Source organism: Molothrus aeneus, chromosome 8 (genome assembly GCF_037042795.1).
Source record: "Molothrus aeneus isolate 106 chromosome 8, BPBGC_Maene_1.0, whole genome shotgun sequence".
In the NCBI taxonomy this organism is placed as follows: Eukaryota; Metazoa; Chordata; class Aves; order Passeriformes; family Icteridae; genus Molothrus; species Molothrus aeneus.
In genome coordinates this window covers 9,399,900-9,425,849 of record NC_089653.1, presented here as the reverse complement: position 1 = coordinate 9,425,849, position 25,950 = coordinate 9,399,900, and the positions used below count along the sequence as shown (strand labels likewise).

Below are 25,950 nucleotides of genomic sequence, written 5' to 3'. Positions count from 1 at the left end.
TCTCCTCTGCCTCCCCCTGCTCTCCTTTTCCCTCCCCACAGAATGTCTCTGCATCTAACCTTGCTGCTGGGTTAAATTCACGTTCTGAAATGTGCTGGAGGAGGATGAAATCTGGCCTGTGATGAACTGGTGGCTCATTAATGCACTTGAGTAGTGCAGGGAAGGTGGTTGTAGCTGCACACGCCTTTGCCTAGGCTGCTGCTCATGATGCACTATAAATAGATACTCCCTTGAACCTTCATTGTCTTGGCTATCAGACTGGTAGATGAAGAGATATCAGCAATATTGGTAATTGATGAAATCACTGTAAAGATCAGACCCATTGTACAGAACATTTAGAAAATCAGAGGATGCTTTATATGTTTTCTGAGGACTAAATCACAATTATTAGTGTTTTGTCACACAGCAATCTAAATTCTCGTTTGTATCTCAAGAGCAAAGCTAGTTCTGCTTAGTTAATATTTAGCAAGATGAAAGCTTAGAAATGGAAATTTTTATACATATTATTTTTCCTTTAACCACAGACTAGTAAATGATGATCCTTTGGTTAACAGTGTGTTTGATTTCCATTATTTTTTTAGTTTCTTGGAAAAGAGATTCACTTGGAACACTGAGGGTTTTTCTGGTCATTAAGAAACTTCTTGATCCTTGAGCTGACATGTAGCTGCCATTCTCTTGGTCAAGGCACATTAAACAGAATTTGGGTCTTTGAAAATACTCTTTTATTAACCAGTCACGTTCATGTCAATAATACAGATGCTCCTGAAATTTGGCCAGACACTGCAGATGTAGAAAGCAAGAGCATGGCCTGGGGCATAGACTTGAGACTTTTCACCAGGCCTCTTTTCTTAATGGTCTTTGGTTTTTCATGTTAAAGTAACAAATATAAGTTAGGTGGTTAGCCTGCATTGTAAGCATCAGTGTAGACTGTTGCTATCTAAAACCTGCCCTCACAAATGTGGCGATATGGAAGAGGAGACACAGTTTTCAATTACCTTCTCTACCCTTCCCCTTCACTCCCTAAATTCAGCTCATAAAGGATGAAGAAGGGTGATGGTCTCTGTTTAAGTGATGTCATATGTTTCAGGTTAGCTAAAATTGCAGGTTTTTTCCATATTGTTTTAGGATGTGGCCTTTCCATAAGCCATCCAGTTCAAGAATCCCAAAGATATAAAGAAAAGGTATATTTTGATAGGCATACTTAACCAAAAGAGAGCCAAAGAACCCTGTTGAAGGGTTGCTGCTGACTCCAAAAATCTTGGATCTTACTTCACTGCTGGAATTGTCAGACAGCCTCCCATGTGGCTTTTCAGCTTTGATGATTTGAAGGAAATTACTAAAAACACAAATGATCTTTCAACATAAACATTTTTTTTTCTCTAAACCATTGGAAATGCTGTATTAACTGTTCACCTTAGATGAAATATAACAGAAGGTTGTTAACCCTGCTGCTGTCCTTCCTGTGGAAGAACAATGTTAGGCACACTAAAATGCTGCAGTATGTCAGAGACATTTCAGGAATACAGCAGCCGTTTGCCTCAAGGCACAGTTAAGCTCACATTGCAAGGTGTTCAACCTGGTGTTACCACTTGGGTATATATAGACTTGTCCCTGTTGTTGTACCTCCTTTCACACCTGGACCTTGCTGAATTTTTCTTCCAGCAGGGTGAAGTTCCACTTGTAGAGCAGAGCTGGACAGGTGCCGGTATTGGAGCAGTTATCGCTCTGTGGGGCGCCTGTTTTCTGATGCTTCGTGATGGAGTCACCTGGTGCAGTTGTAGAAGCATTCAGTTATGTTTGAAAGCTGGGACCTTTGTCTTATTCTCTGCAACACTAAAAAGAAGGTGATGGTTCCAATAACCTTGCTTCAAAAGAGACACTTGATAGTGCTCATTTGTAAAAAATGTTGGGTTATTGGAAAATAGGAGGGGGAGGATGTAAAGAAGGAAGGTCTGCACACTAAGCCTGCTTGCACCCATTATGATGAGCCCAGGCATGAAATGAAAGGAAAACTCTGAGCTCTTCATTATCTAATGCTCTCTTAGGGCAATAACAAATTCACTGTAGAGTCAGCAAGCGCAGCCTAGGGGCTTGTGGAGAGGGAGCACACATTGTTCTTAGAATATGGCTGCTGCTGGAATATTTCACTGCAAGTATGAAGCCACTTTTAATGCAAAATATTCCTCAAAGGAATTTGGTTTTGTAGCTTGCTATTTGAAAAGCTGCTTTTAGTCAATGTGATGCCTTCTTCCAAACAAAAGACTGTGCAGTTAGGTATCGTATGAACATAGCATAGTCTTGCTTTTTCATACCCCTTACGTGAACTGAGATTATGCAGAGACCCTCCTTTTTGGAACTGAAAAAACCTAAAGAGAGACGTTTACCCCTCTCTGCTTTAGTGTGTTGTAGCTTTTCAGCCTTTTTCTGGTGCTTAGTGACCACTCTATATTATGTGCTTCATTTCAGAATAAGTAAATCAATTTTATACTGAAAATTCAAATGCAGAATATATTTGTGTGAAGGCCAAAGAGTCTTCCTGGGGATAGGGATGGGAATGTGGGAGAGCACATAATAAAAACCTCCAGAGTCTCCAACTGATAGATTGTTCGGTTTGTATTTCTATAAGGAGCAGGGGGTAGAAGATAAGGTGTTACTTCTGAGGTGGAAGCATTCATAGCGTTGATTCAGCCTGCAGATGTTACATCAGTTGGTGGACTACTCTGTTTAGCCTTGTGGAGGGAAGTGGAACTCTCCCATAGAAATAGAGGACTCCTATATGTCCTCTTTATTTGTATTCTTACCAGAGTATTTGCAGAGTCCAAGGTGATTCTTCATATAAGCAGTTTGACCTAAAATAAACTCTGTCTTCCCCCTTCTCAATAAATTAAATGTCACTGCCTGTAGTTTAACCTCCAAGGTGGCTCTTGTTGAATGAATGTGATTCCCGTTTTGATGCAAATAACAGCAGTGAAGGAAAGGAAATGTATGGTAGCCTGGAAAATGCAGTGGAAGGGAAAAGAATTTTCACCCCTTCCTTGGTTTCTTGTCAGCAAACCAAGCTGAGTTACAGTCCTTCTGCTAATTGAGAACGGATGGAGAATTTTTTACTTTCTGTCTGTCTCAGATCTGGTTCTCTGGAGTGTTTGCAGTAGAGCAGCAAGATGTGACAATCCCACCCTTATCACTGTTTTGAAGTTTGTGTTTTACCCAGGTAACACCAGGATACCGATTCATTCTGATACATTCACAAAGTCCTGTAGAGGCATTGATGTTCAGCATCTTTGTGGCATGTGATTCCCATTTTCCGGATAGAGTTCCGGAATGTGTAACTGCATCAAGGTAAAAGTGGAGTTAAGGACTGAAGTCAGCTAGGGAATTCATTACCCTTGAACTCCCTAGCATTTAGGATGATGTCTGGCTCCCTCCAAGAGAGTACATGAAGAAGTCTCACTGTCTCAAAGATTCTTTGAACCCATTTCTTCTGTTTGTGGACCAGTGCACGAAGAGAAATTTAAGATTTTAATGTCCCACCCTGTCTCATCTCCTGTGATAATGCTGTTTGTCCTTTTGTTCTTCTAACCCTGCAAAAACAGAAAGACAGAAACCAAACAGGGTACTGAAGTTTCTCTGGCAACTCCTAATGTTGGTCTCTTGAACACAGAATTCTCACCTGTAGCTCATCTGTGGAGTCTTCCTCTCTGAATGCTTTGGGAAATTGGCATTCAGGTGAGAGGACAAAAATTGGGTCCTTAGTTTATGTATGCAGGAATTAGAAAACAGTCATCCTGTCTAACTCTGGAGGAGCTGAGTGAGGTAGCAGAAAGCTGAAAGTTATCATGTTTTCAGGCTGAAAACTTGATAACCCTTAACCCACACCCTGGGCACTGCTGCCCAGGGACAGCCTGGCTGAGCACAGGGACACCAGGGCTTGAGAGCTAGGGCCGTGTCCCTGGGTTTCTTGAGGCTGAAACGACCAATGCATTTTTCAAATTGTCACCTTGTGTGGCTGAGGAAGAGAATGATGTTCAGGTCTGCTCTCCTGGGAGGGGTGGGGTGATACTGGTGAATTTGCACAGTTTTCCATGCCCCTCTCAGCTGAGAGGGAGGTCAGGCAGCAAAGGCAGCACCTGGCAGCAGAGAAGAGGCTGGGTTCCATCCAGTGGCAGGCAGCTGCCTCATGATGCTGCCTGGTCGTGTCAACTAAATTGTTTGGAAAAATTCAGGCTGGCAATGGGGAATATGGGAAAAAATAAACATGAAACCACTGGGGCAAGATTCTTGCTATAGGTACCAAGATGTCAGCAGGTCCTCTGAATGTGCTTTTCTGTTAACACTTGCAATCACAGATATTCTGCAAGTCACTTAGCACTTCACAGGAGAGTGGGGACAAACTCAAAGCATTTCAAATTACTGCAGAAAAACTAACCCAGATTCATAATGAACACTGAATTTTACAGGCTTCATTTCTTTGTTGTATAAGAAAACAGCATGTCTTCCAAAAAGGTTTTACCTTTATATTTCTATATACCATATAGAAATATGGTAGCTATATTCTGTATTCTAGCTATAATTCTATATTCTATAATTCTATTCTAGCTACCAAATTAATTATATGAGAGTTAAGTAGACCAAATCATTAGAGTTAAAATTAATTTCCGTATTTTACTTCTAAAATTAATGTCTAAAATTTTAAAATATGTTGTTCATTATATATATTTCAGTAACATAGCTCTTCAAAGTTACTGTCTAGCTAAAAATTATTTATTCTGGTGTTTTGTCTGCAATGAAGAAGGTAGGAAACTTCAGAGTTGGGATCCAGACGGCCTTTGCTCTCTCATTTGCAGCACTGTTGAGTAGAATATGGAGGAAAACATTATGTCTGGAAGTATAGTGTTAATCTGAGGCTATGAGAAAGCATTAATTATTTCATTATAGTGTTGCTGCGAAGTCAAGTTTGAATTAATTGAATGCTAAATGCAGTTGTTTTTCTCCCATCGCATACATGCACAAGATATAGTGTTAAGTGATCTGAAAACTATAAAGTATCTGTTATTTCAGTGACATCAATTAGCACATTTGCACTTGGGATTTCAACATTAATGATGAATTTTCAGCATTTATAATGTTTCTTGAGATTATTCTTTAATGCAGGTAATCTAAACTGTCAGCTAACTAATACCACTTTTGTCTCTGTGTGGGACATGGTAAACAATTGAAAGGGCAGAAAGCACTGTTGGAATGTAGTTGAGGCAACTTTACTCTTTACATAGTGTAGCTCTAGCCTTCCATTGCTCCAGAACGCTTTGTTCTGGACAAAGGAAAGGGATGAATGCAGCGAGTACCGCAAGCGTGTTAGGTTTTTCACAACCAAACCAGTAGTGCCTTTAGTCAGGATATGGATGCAGTAATGTTGCAGTGTGTCTGGAATATTGCGTGACATAGTGAATTTCAGAGGTCCGGACTGTGTGAGCCCTCCTCTATCAGCATTAAATGCATAAGCTGTAAGCATGCTGGCCTGTTTCTGGTGGAATTCATCTTTGAAGTTGAGTTGTTGAGCCTTTTAGACCATGTTTCTTTTGGTAATTAGAGGAAACTGTTTTTTTAAATGCAGGCAAGCTAGACCTAATGTCATAGGAAAATTCTGTCTTTAGCCACTACGTTTGTGCCTCCTTAAGCAATGTGAGCTGCCATTTTTTCTTACTCCCCTCTGACACGCTGTGTGTCCCTCCAATTGTCTCACACTCCCACTCCCCTAGGGTTAGGGTCCTGAAAACCACAAAGCCCAGAGCTCCAGGCACGCTGCAGCTGCAAAAGGCATGCCAAGAGGATCACAGAACTGCCCCAACATGGCTTCCTCCACAGCTTTTTCCTTGGAACCAGCCTTAGCCCAAGGCTGTGTTTACTACCTAGGGTTAGGGTTCTGCCTAGGGTTAGGGGTTTGAAAACCACAAAGCCCAGAGCTCCAGGCACACTGCAGCTGCATCCCAAGGGTTACACAGAACTGCCACAACATGGCTTCTTCCCCACCTTTCTGCTTCGCACCAACCTCGCCCCCATGCACCTCTTCCTACCCCACCTAGGGTTAGGGTTCTGAAAACCACAAAGCCCAGAGCTCCAGGCACACTGCAGCTGCAAAAGGCATCCTAAGGGAAACACAGAACTGCCCTAACATGGCTTCCTCCACAGCTTTTTCCTTGGAACCAGCCTTAGCCCAAGGCTGCATTTACTGCTCTGCTGCTTAGGGTTAGGGTTGCGCTTTGCATTTTGTTTCTACTGCCTAGTATTCCTGGAACAGTTTCCCAATCTTGGCTGCCAAACCCTCCCTCCCTTTCTCTGCTCTTGTTAACCCATTTCTTCCAGAAATCGTTCCTACGTTGTTTACTTGACTAATTTTCTCTCTTTTGTAGCCTTCCTTTCTTATATCTACTGTTCTGGGTCATGTTTCTTAACGTGAGATAGTATGTATGGCAAGATGGAGTGTATTTTTCCCTATTTTGAGCATTGTTTTCATTAGATCTTCATACAGTGGTTAGTTATAAATTCCCCTTTTCATTTTGAGTGCCGAATTTTTCACATAGTTTGCTATTTTCTGTGTCCTGTTAAAGAGCAGGCACATTTTATCTTAACATAATTGCCAGGTTGTGAGGAGTAGTGTCTGTATTACAGCAAGTGCCATCATCTAGCCTGTCTGTATAGGCAAAGCTCAGCCGTGTTGATCAACCTGCGGGAATGTGAAGTAGGAAACACAGGGCTCTGGGCAAGCTGGGTGGTGCTCAGCAGTACTCCTGTCATTGCACAGCTTCACTGCAGTGGTAATTATGCTGCCATGGCTGTTATTCCCTAGCATGGACAAGCTCACAGAGGCAGGCACGAGATGGATCTGCTTACTGTTGTTAAACCATTTTGCGTCTCTTTCTTTGTGGAACAAGTCTTTCCACAAAAACAAGCACAAGACCCAGCATACTAGTAGAAATACACGTTGGTAAGTGATTATGTTGTTGTGTGCAAGTGGTGGATCAAGTTACTGTGCTTTCTGCAATGCACTTTACAGACTGAGTACGCTGTAGCAGACTAGACCAAAAGAAATGTGTTCTCTGTCCTGCTGAAGACCTCGCCAAACAGGCAGATGCACATTTCTACTTGGAGAACATTTTTCTTTTCTGGCAATTTTCTTCTTTCTATTCCAACTGAGATTAGGCAATTGGATCACTGATTTTTTTTAAAAAAAATGTGATTTCCTGTATTCAGTTCACCTATTTGAACTAAGCTTAAAATTTATTAAGAAAGTCAAAGAATCCCTGAAAACATTAATGTTGTGTTAGACCAAGTTTCATAATCAACAGTGTTCTGAATGCTTCTTTTTTCTTAAGTCCTACTTCTGATATCATCTGTCCTTATCTCTTACTGCTACGTGTGAAACAGAAATAGTTTCATAATTGTTTTGTCCTATAAATACTTATAAAAACTTGCAAAATGGTGCAGACTAATTCCATTATTTTGACTCAAAGGTTAAACATGTTTTTTCATTATCAGAAACTATACGTAAACTTAATATTTAATTTCTTCATAGAAGAAAATTTTCATGCTTCAACACATAAACATTTTCCATGTTAATAATAAAAAATTAATCCGGTTTTCAGTAATTGGTTGCATTTCATTGGGCATTTTACTACCACCTATAAATTTGGGGGAAGGGTCCCCAAGATATCAGAGTTATTCTCCAAAATCTATAATTGAGCACCTTGCAGTTTTCAATAGCCAGATCAGTTTTACTTCAGCTGTAGTCCAGAATAGAGATCTATATTTTGCTCAAAACTCTTGAGCTTTTCTGACAAAACTTCAGTTTTATCAGAGGGGAGATTTGATTGCAAATATGGCAGCTTTTTTCCTGAGTTGTCCTGGGTACTGTTAATTAAGATGTTAATGAGGTCCTGGACTTAATTCTGCATGAATGAATATTTTAAGGATGCAGTACTTCATAGCAGAAAAAATCCTAGTTGTAAACAGTTGACTAATTAAAAATGTAAGAATATAGCACCCACTCTAGTAATTAAGTCTAGAAAATGGGAGAAAGACTAAAAGCTAGTGGCATGTAATTACAGTACAGTTTGAAATTAATATCTTTGAGATGTATGTCTTTTCAAAAGAGTTTCTTTTTTTGTGAGTTGATTATCTAAAAACAAGGTAGAAACAAGGGGAAACAGAAGGTATGGGGTTGAAATTATTGTTGTTTTTGTAGTGAGCATGGCATAGTGTAGGGTATGGAAATAAATGTGCATTGCCTGTGATTTTGTAACAATTGCAAACACAGATGGTTTAAGAGAAAATTAAATAATTCCACCCACATGAAGACAGGGAAGTCTAACAATAGTCACAACTTTTTATCACCCTATTTCTCTAGCAGTCTCTGTCCTCCTGTCTCTTACACATCCTTTGTCTATGGAAAAGTAAGAGCGTGTGAAGCTGCTGTGGGGCCCATCAAGGACCGCACTAGGCTGGAGCTGCCACCCCACCGTGCAGGGGCTCCATCCACCCTCTGCTGGCACAGCAGCACCCTCAGCAGCAGCACCCAAAGAGCACACGTGCAGAAGCAGGCAGTGGTGGCTGCCAGGTTCAGCCTGGACTCCAGTCACCAGGTGAGAGCACAATGATCAGTCAGGTCAGCAAGGCAGAGCATACTTGTAGCCTGGTTTGGGTCTGGCCTAATCTCAGGTGCAGCTCACAGTTCAGGAAGTGGAGGCTGGTCAGGGCATTCAGAGGCTGTTGGTGGGTACAGTGCCCCCATTGAGATCTATTTCTGCCATAATGCTTGTGAAAAAGCAAATAATGACTTTTCATTGCCCAGATGGACGTGAAGGCTTGGACAGGGCAGTAGAGCACTTTGGATTTGCTCCTGTCTTGTAAAAACCAGGCCTCCAAACCATTGTCTCACCCAGCCTGGGTAATCTTCAAAGACCTTAATTCATGCATTTTACACTCATTTTGCTTTTCTTCCCATTGTTTTTTTTTACTCTTTTTGCCTGGGCAGATTTATAGTTTGCTTATATCACTTTTGGCTCTCTTTTCTTATTTTTTTCCTTTTAAAATTTTTTAAATTTTTTTTTCTTTTTTTAACAGGAATTTGCGTTCTGTTAAGAGCTGTCTTGCAATAGACAAGCCAGCAAAAATGCAAATATTTTGTTTTCTGAGTCCTGGAGACTTATTTCAATCACACTAAGAGAACTGGATAATTAGATACTGCAAAGGGAGATATGCCATGAACGTTACACTGGGTGGGGATCTTGTGAGCAGAATATCTCAGTTGAAGGCAGGCAGGAGGGCGCTGCTGTACGCAGCTGGGGAGCTTGTTCTTTTATGAGCCCAGCACATTCTGACCCTGAATTTTACTGCAAATACACCAGAAACAGGTGTGGACAAGAACTCAAGAGCTTTCCTGAGGTTTTAAGATTTGATAGAGCATACTTAGTGTTCTGGTGTCAGTTTGGATAAACTTTCAGTGTCATAGTATTAAACCTATTCCCTAATGTCATATGTTCCTAGATAGAACTGATTGTAAAATATTATCTCCTATGTGTTATGTGACAGGAGGAAGAAACTGAATATAGAAGATCAGCCTCTTGTTAATTAAGGTGAAATTTTCTGAGTCCTCATAGGAAGAATGGTTAGGCTGCTTTTGTAACAATTAAAGATAAACTTTCATAATATACATTCTATATTAAGACACTTCAACTCTGACTGACACTGAATTTTCTTGGGTTTGCCAGTTTGACTCTATTTCCCCACTTGATTAAGTTACTTAGGAGAAATCACCAGAGAAGACGTTTTGCTTTCTGCAGCAGAATAGTTGATCTGAATTGTGATAAGCAAGGAGCATGAGAGAATGGAAATGTGATTCTTGTCCATATCTAATGCGGAAGGAACTGCACCTATTTCCTGTTCCCACAGCTAAGCTGGAGATGTTCTGCCGTGATAGGGCATACGTGTTGATTCCTGATGAAAGCAGGAGGCTGAAGATGGTGTATTCCCTCCCTTTGGGGTGACTGAAGAATTTACTTTCCAGCTGGGGGGATTGTAGAGCAGCTTGGACTGCCCTTGTGTTGCAAGGCTCTGGCCTGCAGTGTCTCTGGCTCTCTATCCCACAGCTCTGCGTGTCTGGGTGCAAAGAGGAGCTGCTGTCTCATTATCCCCTGCTGTGGGAAAAGGTCAGAGTGGGCACAGACTTGTGTGTCAGGAAAGGCACCAAACAGAAGGAGAGGTCTGGCCAGAATGAAACTGCTGTTCTTCTGGTGGCCTGATCCCTAGACTTGAAAGGCTCAGTACCATGTGAAACGTAGCAATGGATACTTCCCTTCAGTTAGCTCTGAGGAAAGTGCCTCCTTTCTCTCCGGTGAGCAGTTGCATTTCAGAGACCTGTGCATCCCCAGAGCACTTAAATCCCCTTAGCTGGTGGAAAGCTATGACTTGTGTGAGGACTTCCACTGCTATAATACCTTTAGTCTTTCCTTTTCATTTCAGCAGAGGTGTGCTGCTGCCAAGCTACCTGTTATTTCTATCAAGCAGCATCAGTGACTGCTGAAGGCTGAAATTTTATTTATTTGGTTTTTAACAGTTCTTCAGGTTCCTTAATTGGAGATCTTTAAGCAGGCTGAAAATAAAAGACAACAAACGGTTTTCCTTTCCCAAATTTGTCCTATGCTGAGGCTGTGAAATTTGTTAAGGCTTGTGGTTCTGACTTTTAACTTGAGGGAATACACCAGTGTAAAAGTCTGAAATTCCCTTGCTTTGGAAAATAAGGTCAGTTGTAATGACCCTAAGCAGTGAGTGTATTATGATGGGGAGAAGGCAGGGAGCTGAAAATGAGATTTCCTGGAAATTCTTATGAGGAGGATCTTTTTGTTTTCAGGAGAAGGGACTGGTTGCTAACAGGCAATGCTGGGCCATGCCTCTGGCACGTGAAGGAGTAAACCTGTTGTTTATTCCTTTTTGTAATATGAAAGAGCAAGGGAGCTGCAAACAAAGGTATCTATTATGTACCCAAACACCAAGAACCTTGCAGGAGTCCTGGGGTCTCTGTGCAGCCCTCTGCGAAGCTCACCTGGAGCCAGCCTCTCCAAGATCTCTGCCTTCATGTTGTCTTCAGACTTCATTGCACTGAGACAAGGGTAAATTCATGGCTGCAGTTGGGTTTCCACCAGGCTGGGATGAGAGGAGTGCATGCAGATCTGTTTAGCATGGACTGCAGTTTGTTGCTCTTGCAGAAGGTGTGAAGTTACTTACCTGTCTAGGGGTGGTAAAAAAAGAATTAAAATAATTATTACTTCAGCACACAGGTCATCTCCTCTTACCTCAGACTGGCACATTTCAAGCCTGCTGGCCAGCTGGCAGCTTTCTGGCTCAGCACAGGTCTGTACTGAGAGGCTTTTCCCTGCATGGGGACTTGCCCAAGCAAAACACAGAGCTGGCTGGAGGCTGCAGCCCTGTCTGTCAGAGCAGCATGGGCACCATTAGTGTTTCTTCTGTCTTTGATCTGAATTTTGTATTCCTTAGGCAGTCTCTCATGGCAGGATTTGACTGGCAGTACCTGTTAGCTGAAACACATGGCCAGAGCCCAAAAATGAGCATGGCAATTTCATTGCAATGTGGCTGTAATTTTCACAATATTTTTTCTACCCAATATGTGAAATACAAGCAGCATTCATTCTCCTGAGCTTTCTACTAATTCTTTTGCTGTGTGGCTTGCTGTGTTTTGCTGACACTACTTACCAGGTTCCCCATCTTTGTGAGAGAGAGGCTCTACCTGGAGGTCTGGCATACAGATGCCACCACAGACGATGAGACAAAGAGAGAGGGGCCGTGGTATCTCAGAATGGAACGGGACTAATGAGGAATTTTGTGTCTTGATGACACCATTAAAGTGGAATGGGTTGGAAAATCAATCAGATGCCTTCTCTGATTACTGTGTAACTCAATTACTGCAGTCTCCCTAGGGCCCAAGGCAACAACCATCTCACAGGAAGTGCAGAAGAAAGGCCTCTGAAATAGTGCTGTTGTGGACAAAGGCAAGATCTTGCTGCTGTGCATTCCAGACAGAGAGATTATATTATGAATAATGAAAAGGGCTGGGGGAAATGTACTGGTGACACTGGGGTTTGGGTGGTAAGACCTTCTGTAGCTCAGCTGGGAATGCATTGACAGTTCTTGATAAAGGTGTCAGATGATACCCAGTATCTTCCATGTGCTTTGGCATGAATGTACCAGAAGCTCCAAATACTCATATTCTGGTCAGTGGTTTTGGGTAAGTGCTGGTCCTGAGCATTTGTACTGATCTCCCACAATCATTTCCAAGCACTGGAAATAATCTGGAGATCAGATGTTAAAAACCACAGGGTTGAGGTTGTTATCTTGCTTTCATATCACATCAGTTGCTGTGTGGTTAAGCAGGTGATAATTCAAAAAGCAGTTTATGTTTCACATTAACACTGTATATCATTAGGAAACAGAATATCTAAGCCTTTGTCTTAATGTTGGTGATCTGTAGGATATCTGACCTTACAGCTGATGCTCTCTGATTTAGAGATGCTTTTCTGGCAGGATGGGTGCCTGCTGAGCCTGCGTCCTTGGACCTCTGAACATTCTTGCTGTGCATTCTGACTGCCACCTCCCTCAATTCACATTGAGGCAGTCCTGGCAGGAGTTCAGAGTGGACCTCAATTTATCTAGAAACCTGGTTTTTTTGTGGTGTTAGGTTCCCAGAAGTGATGTCAAAAGAGGACACAGGTATTTTCTTTTCCTTGAAGAGGGAATAATTTTCACTGTAGTTCTTTTTTTTTTCCTTTTCTTTCTCCAGTATAGATATTTCTCAGCTTTTTGGGTATGACTGGTTTCTGACAGTTCTCTCGCCTTGCAATATAAATTTTGTTCAGTGTATCTGTTTGTTGCTTTTTTTTTTCTTTTAGTTTGAACCTAAACCAGCTGATGCAGTCCCCGAAGAAAGACATGCATCCCGTGCCAGCTGGCGTGCCCTCTGGCTGTGAAGCCTTGTTAAAGAGATCGGAGCTGACAGATTCTTGAGCAGCAATCTGATACAGGCCTTTTTTTTTAATTTGCTTTTTTGAGCTCACCCTTGTAACAAATGGGGGCTTGTTTGGGAGCTTCGCTAGAGGCTTGAATGGAATCATTGTTATCAAAACACTGCAGTGATTCAGGAGTGCCCAGCAAAGGGGGTTCTTCTCCCTGGTGCCCCTCAGCTGGGCACTGCAGGTGTGGCAGCCTAGCTTAAACTCTGGTTTCATTCTTACTCTATGGAATAATCCAGTTGTCCTGTGATTTTCATCTTTAAACTGATAATTGGTAAACTGAAGCTACAGTTCTTTACAAAACAGAGTCAGCTCAAAAGTTAAAATTAAGTTGGAGAGATGAATGAGTCCCAACCAGGGAAGAGAAGTGTTTTCTATGTTGATGCTTTGGGAATAAAGAGTTGTAAAAGTAGAACCTTGCCAGGGTTTTGCATAAATCAACATCTTCTTGATTTTCTTACCTTTACCCTGGTGTTTAGATTACAAATTCTACCCCTGAAACACTTGCTTGGAAATTCATAGAAGTAAAACTTGGGCTCCTGAGTTCCTCTTTACATTATTTTCTCCTGCAAAAACAATTTTGTGTCTTAATACATGTTAAGATAGTGAATCTTTAAATCCAAAATAGTTTTTATGTTTCTATTTTATTCAGTGGGATTGACAAGCAAAAGGAAGTGAGTTATTTGGGGAGGCAATAACTTGGAATTCTCAGGTTTCTCCATCAAAACTGACTATTATTGGAATCTGAGTGAAGTGTTCAGCATGAATTTGTTGCACAGGAGTAAAATGAAGATCACTTCTCACACATGCAGCATTGTGATGTGCATGGAGCTGTGTATTATTCTGTTTTACAAGGAATTCACCTTATAAAAAAGATACAGCATCCTTTGTATGTTTCTCTTTTACCTCTCTCTGCCCTGCCTCTGCTGCCTCTGCTGGCTTCTGCCTCTCTGCAGCTTTGAAGCTGTAATGCCAAGCAGGAAGGTGGTAACATTGGAGTGTTCCCTGCAGAGTCAGTGAGATGGGAAGGGCTTGTTGTGGAGATGGAAAGGCTATTTTCCTGGCTGCTCTTGGAAGGTGGGACGTGTTTTGGGGTACTATGCTGATACATTTGAATTCCTGGTGTATTACAGGGACTGAACTTGACTTGAGAAGTCATGTTCTATGCTCTGTCCAGGGAATCATATATTCAAAATCAGTAGCAAGAAAAAGAAAAATCTATACAAGTTCTGGTTTTTACATCTTCACATAGTTATTTCTCACTTTCTCTCCCCTGTCCTTTTCCCAGTAAATAGTTAACAGTATGTAGAGACAAAACTGAAAGATGATAAGTTGTCTATGTATCTTATTTGCAGTGACCCCTGTGGCTGGAAGGAATGATGAATCTGACTCCATGTTCTCAGAAGGCTAATTTATTATTTTATGATACTATATTATATTAAAGAATACTATGCTAAAGAATACAGAAAGGATACTTACAGAAGGTTAAAAAGATAATAATGAAAACTCGTGACTCTTTCCAGAGTCTCGACACAGCTTGGCACTGATTGGCCAAAGAGTGAAAACAACCCACACCAGAAACCAATGAAACAATCACCTGTTGGATAAACACATTGCACATGAGCAAAACAGAGGAGAAGCAAATGAGATAATTATTGTTTTCATTTGTCTCTGAGGCTTCTCACCTTCCCAGGGGAAAAATCCTGGGCAAAAGGGATTTTTCAGAAAATGTGAATGTGATAGTCTGTGATTAAGAAAACACAGCTTATTGTTGCTGACTGTGCTGGATTTCCAAAGTCAGCTCTGTCATTACAGAGGGCCATTTGGGAATGGAGACCCCAATCCATTTGGAATCTTGGGAACAGGGACAATTCTACCAAAAATCCTGATCCTGCTGTGTTGCAGTGCAACCTTCAGTAAGTTTTGCTGTGTCTCAGTTTCTCCAGTGGAAAATTATTTGTGTGATATAATTTATATTCATAGTCTACAGCTATTCTGAAAACCTCATTAGGGCTAAGATTTCATTGTGCACTGCACAAACCAGTCCCTGCTCTGCTGAGCTTATAGCAGAGGTGTTGTTTGAGATAATATTTAATGATCATCATAAGGCTTGTGTAAAGAGCACTCTGACTCTCTTACATCTGCTGTCATAAAGTTAGCAGTATTATATCTCTTCATATAAAATCTGTTTGTGGTTTTTGTCTCTGCTTCAAGCTGCACCAACAGTTTGGGAAACAGCCTGGTGGGAGTCTTTAGAGTGGGACTTTTGGCCTCATCTATGAACTGGTATTTTCCCTGACTCAGAAGGACTTTTTTCCGTCTAGTAATACACATTACAAAATAAGCATCTGTCTCACAAGTAGTTCCTTTTCTGGTGGAGCTGGTTGTTAGAAACCCCTTGCTTTACTATACAAGAAACTTATGTATGCCTTGAACTCATAGATGAACTAGTCTTCTCATATTCTTTGTTACATCAGAATGGTAGAAACAGAAAAGCTCAAAAATGGGAGGAATGGAGAAAGGATGAAGATGTCTTTTAGCAATATTGTTTGCTATTGCTTTCTTGTGCCTCCTGGTGTTGCAAGCTGTGCCAGTTGAGCAGGTGGTTCGAGGGTTTGTATGTGGTGGAGCACATCTGCAGGAGTTGAGGGGGTGACAAAAAAAGCTTTTTAAAGAAAAAAGGTGGTTTAATTTTTACAAAGAAGTAGTCATGAGCATGACGGATTTGGTGAGCAACATCTGGCATTGAGGGTGCTCTTGCATTGTTCTGGGAGAGGCAGGAGGTGTGCCCCAAAAATGTGCTCGTATTCCAGGAAAGGCCACCAGGGTATTGCTAAGGGTAAGTCACACTGCTGATGGGGGAGAGAAGACTCCACTGCGAGTTTTACTTTTGTTTTAAACAAAGGAGAAATTTAGTTCTTTTCTCTGGTGTTTGTTTTGGATTATTTGTTATTTGTTGGCTTTGTTTGGCACTTTTCCTGGAAAAATAGCAACATATGGTGAAATAGTCTGCTGCCATGAACACAAAGCAGGAGGTGAGAGAGCTTTGTAACAAGAGGCTTTCATGTATTTGAGACCAACCCAAATTTATGTTGTGCTGTTGGTGATTTAAAACTGGCTTCATGTTCCTCAGTGGCATATGAGAGAAGGTGATGAAGGTTTCAGGAGATGTTTCGTCTCCAACTGCCACTGAATCATTTGGCAGCCTCTAAATGTGCAGTGTGTCCCCTGCCCTCTGTGCTGCTGGAGGGGTGATGCCTCTCCAGAGCTGTATTTTGTGACCTCTGGAAGAAAGTGAGTTCCCAGGACAAATAGAGACAGCCTTGCAGAGAGTGCTCTCTCCTCCTCTTGTTAGCTTTGAAATATAGGTTAGAATAAAAGGGTTTCATGTTTTCTGTCCAGTGGCTTGCAGAGGGCAGGGGAAAGGCCAGGTACTTGGCTCTGTTTGCTGTAGTGTGTGAGAATCTCACCCACGGTGAATGTTGAGTTGCTGTGCACTGTCAGGACCTTTCTTCCAAAGGCCATTTGGTTGTTCTGTCAAGCTTCCACACAAATGGGATGTGACACTTCCCAGGGACCAGACCTGCAGATGGGCAAGTGATGCTGCCACCCTGTCACCCTCTAGTCCTGCCATTCAGCCTGTTAAATGCTGGAGTCATACTGAGAATTGACTTTTTCTTTTTGAATTGCAGGATGCAAAAAGAAGGTGCCATCATGTGAATGTGGAACACCTAAATGAGAAACAGGACACATGGGAAGGCTGAGCTGAAACTGCCTGTGCACAGAATGACAGACTGATTTGCTACTGAAGACGAGATTCTGGAAACCTTGTTCTTCCAGAGACTTCCGAGTGAGAGGAGAGGAGCCCGAGGAAGCACACAAAAGAGCAATGGGAATTGAGGGCCATGGTTACCTGAGATAAATGGCAGATCTCTGGGAGTCTCGCCTTGTAGCTGTTTGCTTTAGCTTTTTCTCTCTCTGCAGCTGCACTTTATTTTTTGTGAGCCGCTGCTGGGCACTGCCACGGCGCCACTGGAGATTCCAAGCGCACCGTGGGTCCGGAGCGTGAGGAGGGGGTGAGCCACCCGCCTCACCATGATTCAGCTGTGGAAAGTGGTGCGGCACGTGCGACAGCTGGAGCTGCACAGATTGATCCTGCTGCTCATTGCCTTCAGCCTGATCTCCATGTGCATCCTGGCTTATTACGTCACTAACAGTCCCAAAATCAAGGAGCCGCCGCCCCTGCCCTTCAGTGACTGCAGCAGCCAGCACCGCATCTTGATCCCACCGCAAGCCAGCTGGAGGCTCACCAAGTCTGTGGACACGTCGCGCACGGATCCCGTGGTGCTCGTCTTTGTGGAAAGCATTTATTCCCAGCTTGGGCAGGAAATAGTGGCCATCCTGGAATCCAGCCGGTTCAAATACAGGACAGAGATCGCCCCTGGCAAAGGGGATATGCCCACCCTGACAGACAAAGATAGAGGACGCTATGCTCTAATTATCTATGAGAACATCCTTAAATATGTGAATCTAGATGCTTGGAACCGAGAGCTGCTAGACAAATACTGTGTAGAGTATGGAGTGGGAATTATAGGCTTTTTCAAAGCTAATGAGAACAGCCTGCTCAGTGCACAGCTCAAGGGTTTCCCCCTTTTCCTACATTCCAACTTGGGGCTGCGGGACTATCACATCAATCCTAGTGCTCCCCTGCTCTATGTCACCCGGGCTAATGAGGTGGAGCAGGGTCCTCTGCCTGGTGATGACTGGACTGTGTTTCAGTCAAACCACAGCACCTATGAGCCAGTGCTGTTGGCCAGCACGAAGTCCTCGGAGTCCATTCCTCACCTGGCCACTCACAAAGCCTTGCATGCCACAGTGATGCAGGACCTGGGTCTGCATGATGGGATCCAGCGGGTTCTCTTCGGCAATAACCTCAATTTTTGGCTGCACAAACTCATTTTTGTGGATGCCATTGCCTACTTGACTGGCAAACGCCTCTGTCTGACACTTGATCGCTATATCCTTGTTGACATCGATGATATATTTGTGGGAAAAGAGGGCACTCGCATGAAAGTGTCTGATGTAGAGGTAAAACCCTAGAGTAGATACCTCCAGAGGTTCTAGACAGATTTCTGGTGTGTGTGCTGTACTGGGAAAGCCAAGATGGCATTTAATTTGAGGGAAAGCACTGATTGCTGCAGTCGTACTCATCTTATACAGAGAATTAACCTGCAAAGATGCTGAGAAACCATGTGTGATCCTCTCAGCAGTTTTGCAGGTTTAAATGGAGCACTTTAGGAGCTGGCCTCTCTCAGTTTAAGAGGAAGGTGCCTGTGGTTGTCTATCCTGTCTCCTCTGTGATGTAAGGAACAAGTATATGCAGGTTTCCTATGCCAACCTATTTGTAGCTGTAAACTCTGCTGTTCAAAAGGAAAAAGCAAGTTGTGTTAGAACAGAACAGAAAAGAATGTGTTTATTATTATTTGTGATGTGTATAAGCTGTATATATTATATTGCAAAAGTGTAGGCCAGTCCATGCAGTGTGAATTCATACAGTCTGTATTTTAGCAATGTAGCTTTTCAACACACAACTAAATTGGGAAAGGAAGGGTTTTCTCTTTACCCTTTGTACCTACCTCATGCCTGCCACCAGCAGCTCTCATCCCTGAGGGAATATCAACAAATTCACCAGAGAAATATGCTCAGACCAAGCCTTCATGAGAACTATCTCTGTGGCCTCACAATTGAAAAACAGACATGCCAGCCCTGTGGTTTGCTTTCCTTGGCACTTCCTGGAATAATACAGTGACCTATTAGGAAAGGTTATGGGTAAGAGACAGATTTTGTGGAGGAGAGGGAACTGAGACAGGCAAAGATAAAAATAAGTAGGAAAAAGTTAAGTGCTTAAATGCTCCTTCTGATTCTGTGTCCTTGAAAGTAATGATGAAGTGTTCTGTTAAGTCTGTGATCTGTGTGCATGTGATGTTTCACGGAGCCAAGGACTTCCCTTTGTATCTTCCCCATCAGTTGTGGTTTGTAGCCACTGAGGGAGGTGCACTCCCTGTTTCTCAGGTGTGCTAAGGTTGTCCATGGGTAGTACTCTGGATTCCCATTCACCACTTGCCCTCAGGTGAGTCCTGGATGGTACCAGCCATGATGGTGGTAAGCTTGTGACAGCAACTGCTTTAGCATGTTTCCAAAACAACTTCAAGGTGAAGCACCCGTTCAACTTACATCCGAGGCACAAAATATTTGAGGCAAAGGTGTAAGAAGAACACTGTTGTAGAGGTTTGGCTCCTTACCTGAACCTTGTCTGTTGCATGTTCCCAAGAGCCCTCTTCCACCTCCCCAGGAGTCATACCACCTTTCCTACATGTTTTATGCATCTGTGCACCGTATGTCTTAGTTCATCTCCAAGGTTTTAGGACTTCAAGATTTTATGTTTTATATGGAGTATTTATTTAAGGAAGATGCTAAAACTTTCTTCATTTCACTTCAGTGTCCCTGTGCTTTGAAGTGCTGAAATGTTCGAAAAGAGAATTTTTTTTCTTTTTTTCCTTTTGTGAAGGAAAAATCACAATCTTATCTTGGTCCTAAGAAGGCCCTACACCCACTAGTCCAAACCAGCAGAGATTCAGAGATTCTCACCTCTGTAGTGTTTCTGGAGGTTACAGACCCACGTGGGAAGGCGGGATAGGTGGCCGCAGCTCTTGGGAACAAGGGCTGCTCTAGTGATGTTAAAAACAAACCCAGACAAGATTAGTCCAAAAGATGCTTTGTTTGGGTTTTAACAGGGCAAAATGGAGGAATAATCTGTGATCAGTAAGCAGAGAATCTCAGGCAAAGCAGATAAAACCCAGATTTATCCATTTAAAAGAAGCTCTCTGATTGCAAAGCCACATGAGGTTAATGAATTTTTATTTTTTAAAAGCGAGAAATAACTACATGGATTTGTTGATAGTGTCTCACCATGGGGAGAGAAGGGGATATAACAGTAATGGAACAGCTGGCATTTTCTTTGGCCTTTTATATGAAAGCTCTGTTTCAGTGCTGATATCTCAACACACAGCTCCTTATCTCAAAGCTTAGATTACAGTGGTCAGAGTAGTGGTTTGAAGACTGGATGTTGTCTGAAGGTATAAAATTGACTCTGCTGTCCCAGTGAGCCTCTTTGCCATATGCAGGTCGACATTCAGAGACCTTCCCAGACAAAACGACTATTAAAAGAAAGCAGTGAATATAATTTGATCAAATGCATGCCCATAGTACACAAGAGAAATGTTTTTATTTGTGATATGCTTAAAGGAGACAGCTTTCTTCTTTAACAAGAAAAAAGGAATTGTGCTTGCTTTTACTTTAAAGATGATAACCCTTGAGTTCCTGTTTCTGCTGAAACACTGCAGCAGAAGCTTGCAGTCCTCAATAGAAGTGGAACAGTTGGAAGTAGCACAAAGAAAATGTTTTTCCTTTGTAGAGTTTACCAGAGATTTGAGCTGCACATAATTAACAAAACTAAATCTCAGAGAATCCCTTCTCTTCTCAATTTATTCCACATTTAGTCTCTTCTAAAATCATAATCCTTGGAATTTACCAAACCTCCGTGGAACTGGCCAACAAAGACAAGCCGTTTCTAATGCAAAAGGATCTGGCTTTTGTGATCATTTCTGGTCATCTTTAGGTATGAGGAAAGAAGATTAAGTAGATGAGTTTATGCCTCTTTTGCTGGTAATCTCTGCAAGGGCATAAATAGTGAACAATCATTGCAAGTGAGTCTGAGAGCAAGCTAAGTGAAAATCAAGGACAGTAATTTCATTTTGGATTATGAATGGTGAGGATGCAGAAGAGAGAGCCTAGTGATGGTGACTGTCAGCCAGCTCTTGCCTTTCTAAATTGTAGAGGGTGATCTTACCTGCAATGGAAGTACTCAGCAATTTTTAACTCTGATTCTAAGACTGCAGTGGAGGTAGACATAGCAGTACCATGAGAGCTTTCTTTTTTGCCAGTGTTCTTTTGAGCTCTGCCAGTGCTACAGTACGCTGCCCAGGGCACTATCTGCCAAGACTGTGTTTCTGCCACATGTTCCTGGTATGGTTTGCATGAGCATTGAAAAGAGGCTGCCAAAGCACTCGGCTTTCTTCCTCCATTTTTTTATCACCTCTTTCTCTTCATTTGCCCATGTACTGTTTTCTTAGAGTCATGTTTTTTTCTTTTCTGAGCATCTCACTCTCGGCCTTATTTACCTATTTTATTTTGCCTCTTGTTAGAGGGAGCTGAGATAGGTAACATTTAGGGTTTGTGTAGAACAACTAAATTCTCTGCAAACAATTCCGGAAGTTAAAAATTTCTTAGCTTAAAAAGCAAATTTGCATTAAGATTTAGCCCTGTATCACTCCAATGCCAAGGACACCCTGTTATTTTAGGAAAGGATTTGGCTCTAAAGAAGCTGCCAATACAGTCAGAGTCCCAATACTTTCCCTGATTTCTTCCTCACTCTTAGAATGAGGAGAGATTTTATTTTCCCTGGTTGACATCAAGAGCTTGTAGTGACTGTTTAGGAAATCTCTGCGGATCTGTCAGTGAGATACAGATTTTTAATGTACTGCAACAAAAGGCACAATTTTAAATGGTTTTCCCCTAACATTTGCTTAGAAGTAAATAGTTATTGTAATTTGATATTATTAAAAAGCCTTTTTTAAAATGACAGATTGAGCTTAGACATTTTTACCATTGTGTCCAGAAGTGTGCCTTGGAATGTGGTTTTCTGTCACTTGGGCCTGCAGCATGACTGCCACAGTTAAGTACTAAAGGCCTCCAAAAATACAGATTGTGCATGGCAGTGAATGCTCTGATAGACTGTGACAAGCATGAAGCAGTCTGGCCTTGATATGGCTTAAGAATTCCAGTGGTCAGTGCTGGGAATCTCTTTGGAGACCCCATCAGTGCCTTGCTGGGGTGAGCCTTTAGCAGGGAGCATAGCTGGGCAGGCGCCTTTCTGGCTAGTTAGTGGGCAGGCTTGTATCTTGGAAGGCTTTTTGAAATAAAAGATAACAATAAAATATAAGAACAGATAAAAAGAGATACTTGGATGGATGGAGGGGCAGTTTTCTAGGGGAATAAAGTCTGCCTTTTAGAGGTGGGAGATAGCTTAAATGCCAGCCATCTCTCATACCATGTGAGCAAACTGAACTTCTTAAATATGCAAATGAAGATCTGTTCACATCTGGCTGGCTGTTTTCTCTCCTAAGGGGTAGCCTGCTCCACAACTCTTGATTGCCTTTTGTTTGAGTCTTAGAGCATATTATGGATACAAAAGAAATACCACTTGAATCACCCGTTAGATGTGGTTAATACTATCATATTCATCTTACTTTATGAAAGAGAGTGCAGAGAGAAGTGCCATCTTCCAGCCTGCATGATTGCACCTTACTGCAGCTTACCTCTTGAGACCTCTTGGAACCAATGTGGAACCAGGGAACATGGAATGCATAATGTGTTGAAACAAATGTTCACATACTGGCACCTTAGTCTCCTTTATCCTGTTCAGGGGAAAGGCATTTCATCAAACCTGTGCTCTGCCACCTCACGGCTGTGACTATGACAAGGACCCAGCAGCAGAGGGATGGCACACCATTAACAATAAACTTGCCAGAAAGCTGGACTCCATAGGACTCCATAGTCTCTGAATTTCTGGGGGCCCCACAGTTCCTCCCTGTTCCCTCCCCAGACACAAAGGATTGCAGCCTGCTGGAGCAGGGCTTTTTGGGATTTATTCTCAGACAGATGTGTTGTCATGGTAACCCCAGCCAGGCTTTAAATCTCTTTCTGTGCAGAGGAATGCTAAGCCTCTTAACCGCTGTCTTTCCTCCCACCACTTTCCTACTCAAGCTTGGGGAACTGGATGTGCCTTTCAGGCCAGCAGAGGGAAATGTTGGAGCTTGGGACGGCTCTGGAGAAAGAAAAGAAAGTGGCACTTTCCTGTTTGAATTACTGGGTGATGTGTTCAAGGTGCTGGTCCCAAATTTGAAGTGATCTTTGTAAACCATCATCTGGACAGACAGACGGATGTTTTTCCAAGGAGAGATGCACAGCTCTTATTCTGTGCTCCCTGATGTGTGGGGTGAGTCCCAGTGTCTTGCTGGGCCACGTAAAGGCAACTCGACCTCCCATTGCCTGCTCTGGGTCTTGTACTGCAAAGTAGCCTTCAGCCATCAGTTTTGCTGGCACGTCACTTTTTAAAAGCACTGCCTGTATTTGTGATGGGTTCTGGAGATGTCACCTGCCTTGCATTTATCAAATTACTGTTCCTAGGTGGGGACTGAGGTAAAGATGTGGTAGGCAAGTGGCCATGGAAAAGCTAAAATCTTAGAAATTTGTCCCCAGCTGCATTTGGTGTCTGTGTTGTGTGGATGTGGGAATGAGGAACAGGCAGTGAAATGTGTCTGTAGGGAAAAGTCTGAAAGCTTGGATCCTTCATAGAGAAGCATTGAGAGTGTCTTGTAGCACTGCACATGTAATCTGTCTGTCTTCCCATCCTGCCATGGTAATGGACTGCCTGCCTTGAGTGTAAAACCACTCAGCATATGTTTGAGGTGAATGGGTGATTGAAGTGAATTATAGAAGCCATTTTTAAATTAATGTGATGACCAGTGTTTGGTTAACACTGGTTTGATCTATCAGTGGCAGCAGTGATTCGTGAGGTTATCCATAAGAAGTTGGTGTCAAGGCACCTCCATGGAATGAGTCTGCCTTTGTGAGTGCACATTCACTGCTGAGGGAGTGGTGCACCCAGACAGTGCCTATGGAGTGTGAGCTGTGTGAGGGCACCTTGTGGTGCTGTGTTCTGCTCCTTGGGCCTGGGGAAGGGCAGCTGATGCAGGAAGATCTGTCCACCTTCCCCACATGGTTTGCTAGGTCTGTGTGCTTTCCCCAGAGTTATATTCCATGTTTCCTGTGTGATTACATCCAACTGAAGTCTGGTGTTGAGAGGTCATCACCTTCACCTTGGTGCAGCCATAGATCCATTGCTTTCTGAGAAAAGCTATTAAAATCTAAATAGCCCAGGCAAGGACCAAGTCTGTCACCTGCCAACAGCCCTCCTGCTATCCCCTTGTTTGATTGGGAATTCTCCCACAGGGAGATTCACCAGTGATATTTCCCCAAAGCACACAGGTAGCAGCAGAGTGTTCATCTCACAGCTGCTCTCTTTTTATCGTTTTCCAGCAGAAGGAATTTGACTAGAATTAGTTTGTGTCCTACTTGTCTGTGACACACTGAGCCTCTGGGATTTGGGTTTTGGTTTGGTTTTTTTCTGGCAAGGCTGTGTGCTGTCTTACTCTGTACCCTGCTGGCCCCTGAGGTTCGTGGCACAAGGCATCTTCCCTTTGGTTAAAGCAATGACTTTGGACATTTAAAGTCATCGCAAGTGAGCACAAGAGAACCTGTAGGAGATGCAAGGATTGTTAATGTTGGCTTTCCCAGATTTTCTTCCCAGAATCCAGGAAACTTTTTCTGCTACAAAATTTTGGCACTTTCAAGGGAGCACAAAGTCAGGGAAACCTATTTGCTGTGGCAGGACTCTTTGCATAGGTAGTTCTGAGAATCCACCTTTCCTCTTTAAATAAAAGCCCCCTCCCTTTGGATCACTTATTGTTCATGATATTGACTTCTTTCATCTGTGTACCATAGACTGCCCCATCTTCCTTTTCACTAGGACATAGACTGAGAAGGGGCAGAGTTTCATTAGCAAAGTCCCAGCCAACATGGTTGAAAAGGGAGCATCGAGGCTGAACCTGTAAAGTGTAAATAATCTATTGCTTTCAAGTGAGATTTATTGTCCTTTTGCCTTAGGACAGACACTCTGGGTCCCTCATATTGAAGTGGAGAGCATGGCCTGACCATGGTTTTAAAGAGGCATCTTTTAGTACAGCAGAACTACTTCAAGTAATGGCTGTGTATGAGGAGCACTTATCTGCTCTGCTCCACTCCAAGGGAAACAACGCCTAAGCCCCATCTCTTGTGATACCTCTTCAGACTCAGCTGGGCAGTAGAACACAAAAATCATGTTACAGAGGAAAAAATATTAATATGAACATTTCTTTTCCCTTTTGTTCAAACAGGCTTTACTGAGCACTCAGAATAAGCTGAGAACTTTAGTCCCAAATTTCACCTTCAACCTGGGCTTCTCAGGGAAATTCTACCACACAGGTAAGCCCCTGGCACTCCTTTGTCTCAGCACACCTACCTTGGCGTGTGTCTTGTGTAATGCAGTAGAGAGAGCATGACTGTTGGAAGGGGATTAGCTACTGCTTTTAAACATTGAGCCTCTCTTCTGCCTTTTGATTTTGCACTTCCTTTTCTGCTTTCTGTAGGTACAGATGAGGAAGATGAAGGGGATGACATGCTGCTCAAGCACAGGAAAGAGTTCTGGTGGTTCCCTCACATGTGGAGTCACATGCAGCCTCATCTTTTCCACAATGTCACTGTGTTGGCTGAGCAGATGAAGCTGAACAAGCAGTTTGCTGTGGTAGGGAGCATTGCAGATTATTTACTTTACAGTGCTAATGCTTAAACATTTTTCTCCTGGAATAGCTGTTTGGACCGCACTGAACCAAATACTAGTCTAGTATTTCAGCTGCATTTAAGCAAGGCAGTTCTGGAAGTTCAAATTGATGTGTAGCTCCTGCTGTCTTGAGGCAAGAAACACCATTCACATGCTTGCCTTTTCCATGGGACATGTTTCCCAGCACCTGCATGGCCCCAGGCAGCTCTGCTACATTCCAGGGTGCAAATCCCAAAGCTCTTGTTTCCTGAGGTATGAACTTGCAGTATTGCCATCCCAATGCAATTAATTTACAAACTCTGGCAGTGAGCAAGC

At 42.6% G+C, this 25,950-nt stretch overlaps 1 protein-coding gene across 2 annotated transcripts in view; it reads left to right on the top strand.

The window, feature by feature from the left end:
- The window catches only part of NDST2 (N-deacetylase and N-sulfotransferase 2), a 123,605-nt gene that overhangs the window by 82,919 nt on the left and 14,736 nt on the right, over nt 1-25,950 (top strand). For both annotated transcript variants that reach the window (XM_066554594.1, XM_066554595.1), the window contains 3 exons: nt 16,769-18,164; nt 25,193-25,280; nt 25,445-25,599. In XM_066554594.1, coding sequence (XP_066410691.1) covers nt 17,172-18,164; nt 25,193-25,280; nt 25,445-25,599 — 1,236 coding nt within the window. In that variant the 5' untranslated portion in view covers nt 16,769-17,171. The remainder of the gene's footprint in view (nt 1-16,768; nt 18,165-25,192; nt 25,281-25,444; nt 25,600-25,950) is intronic.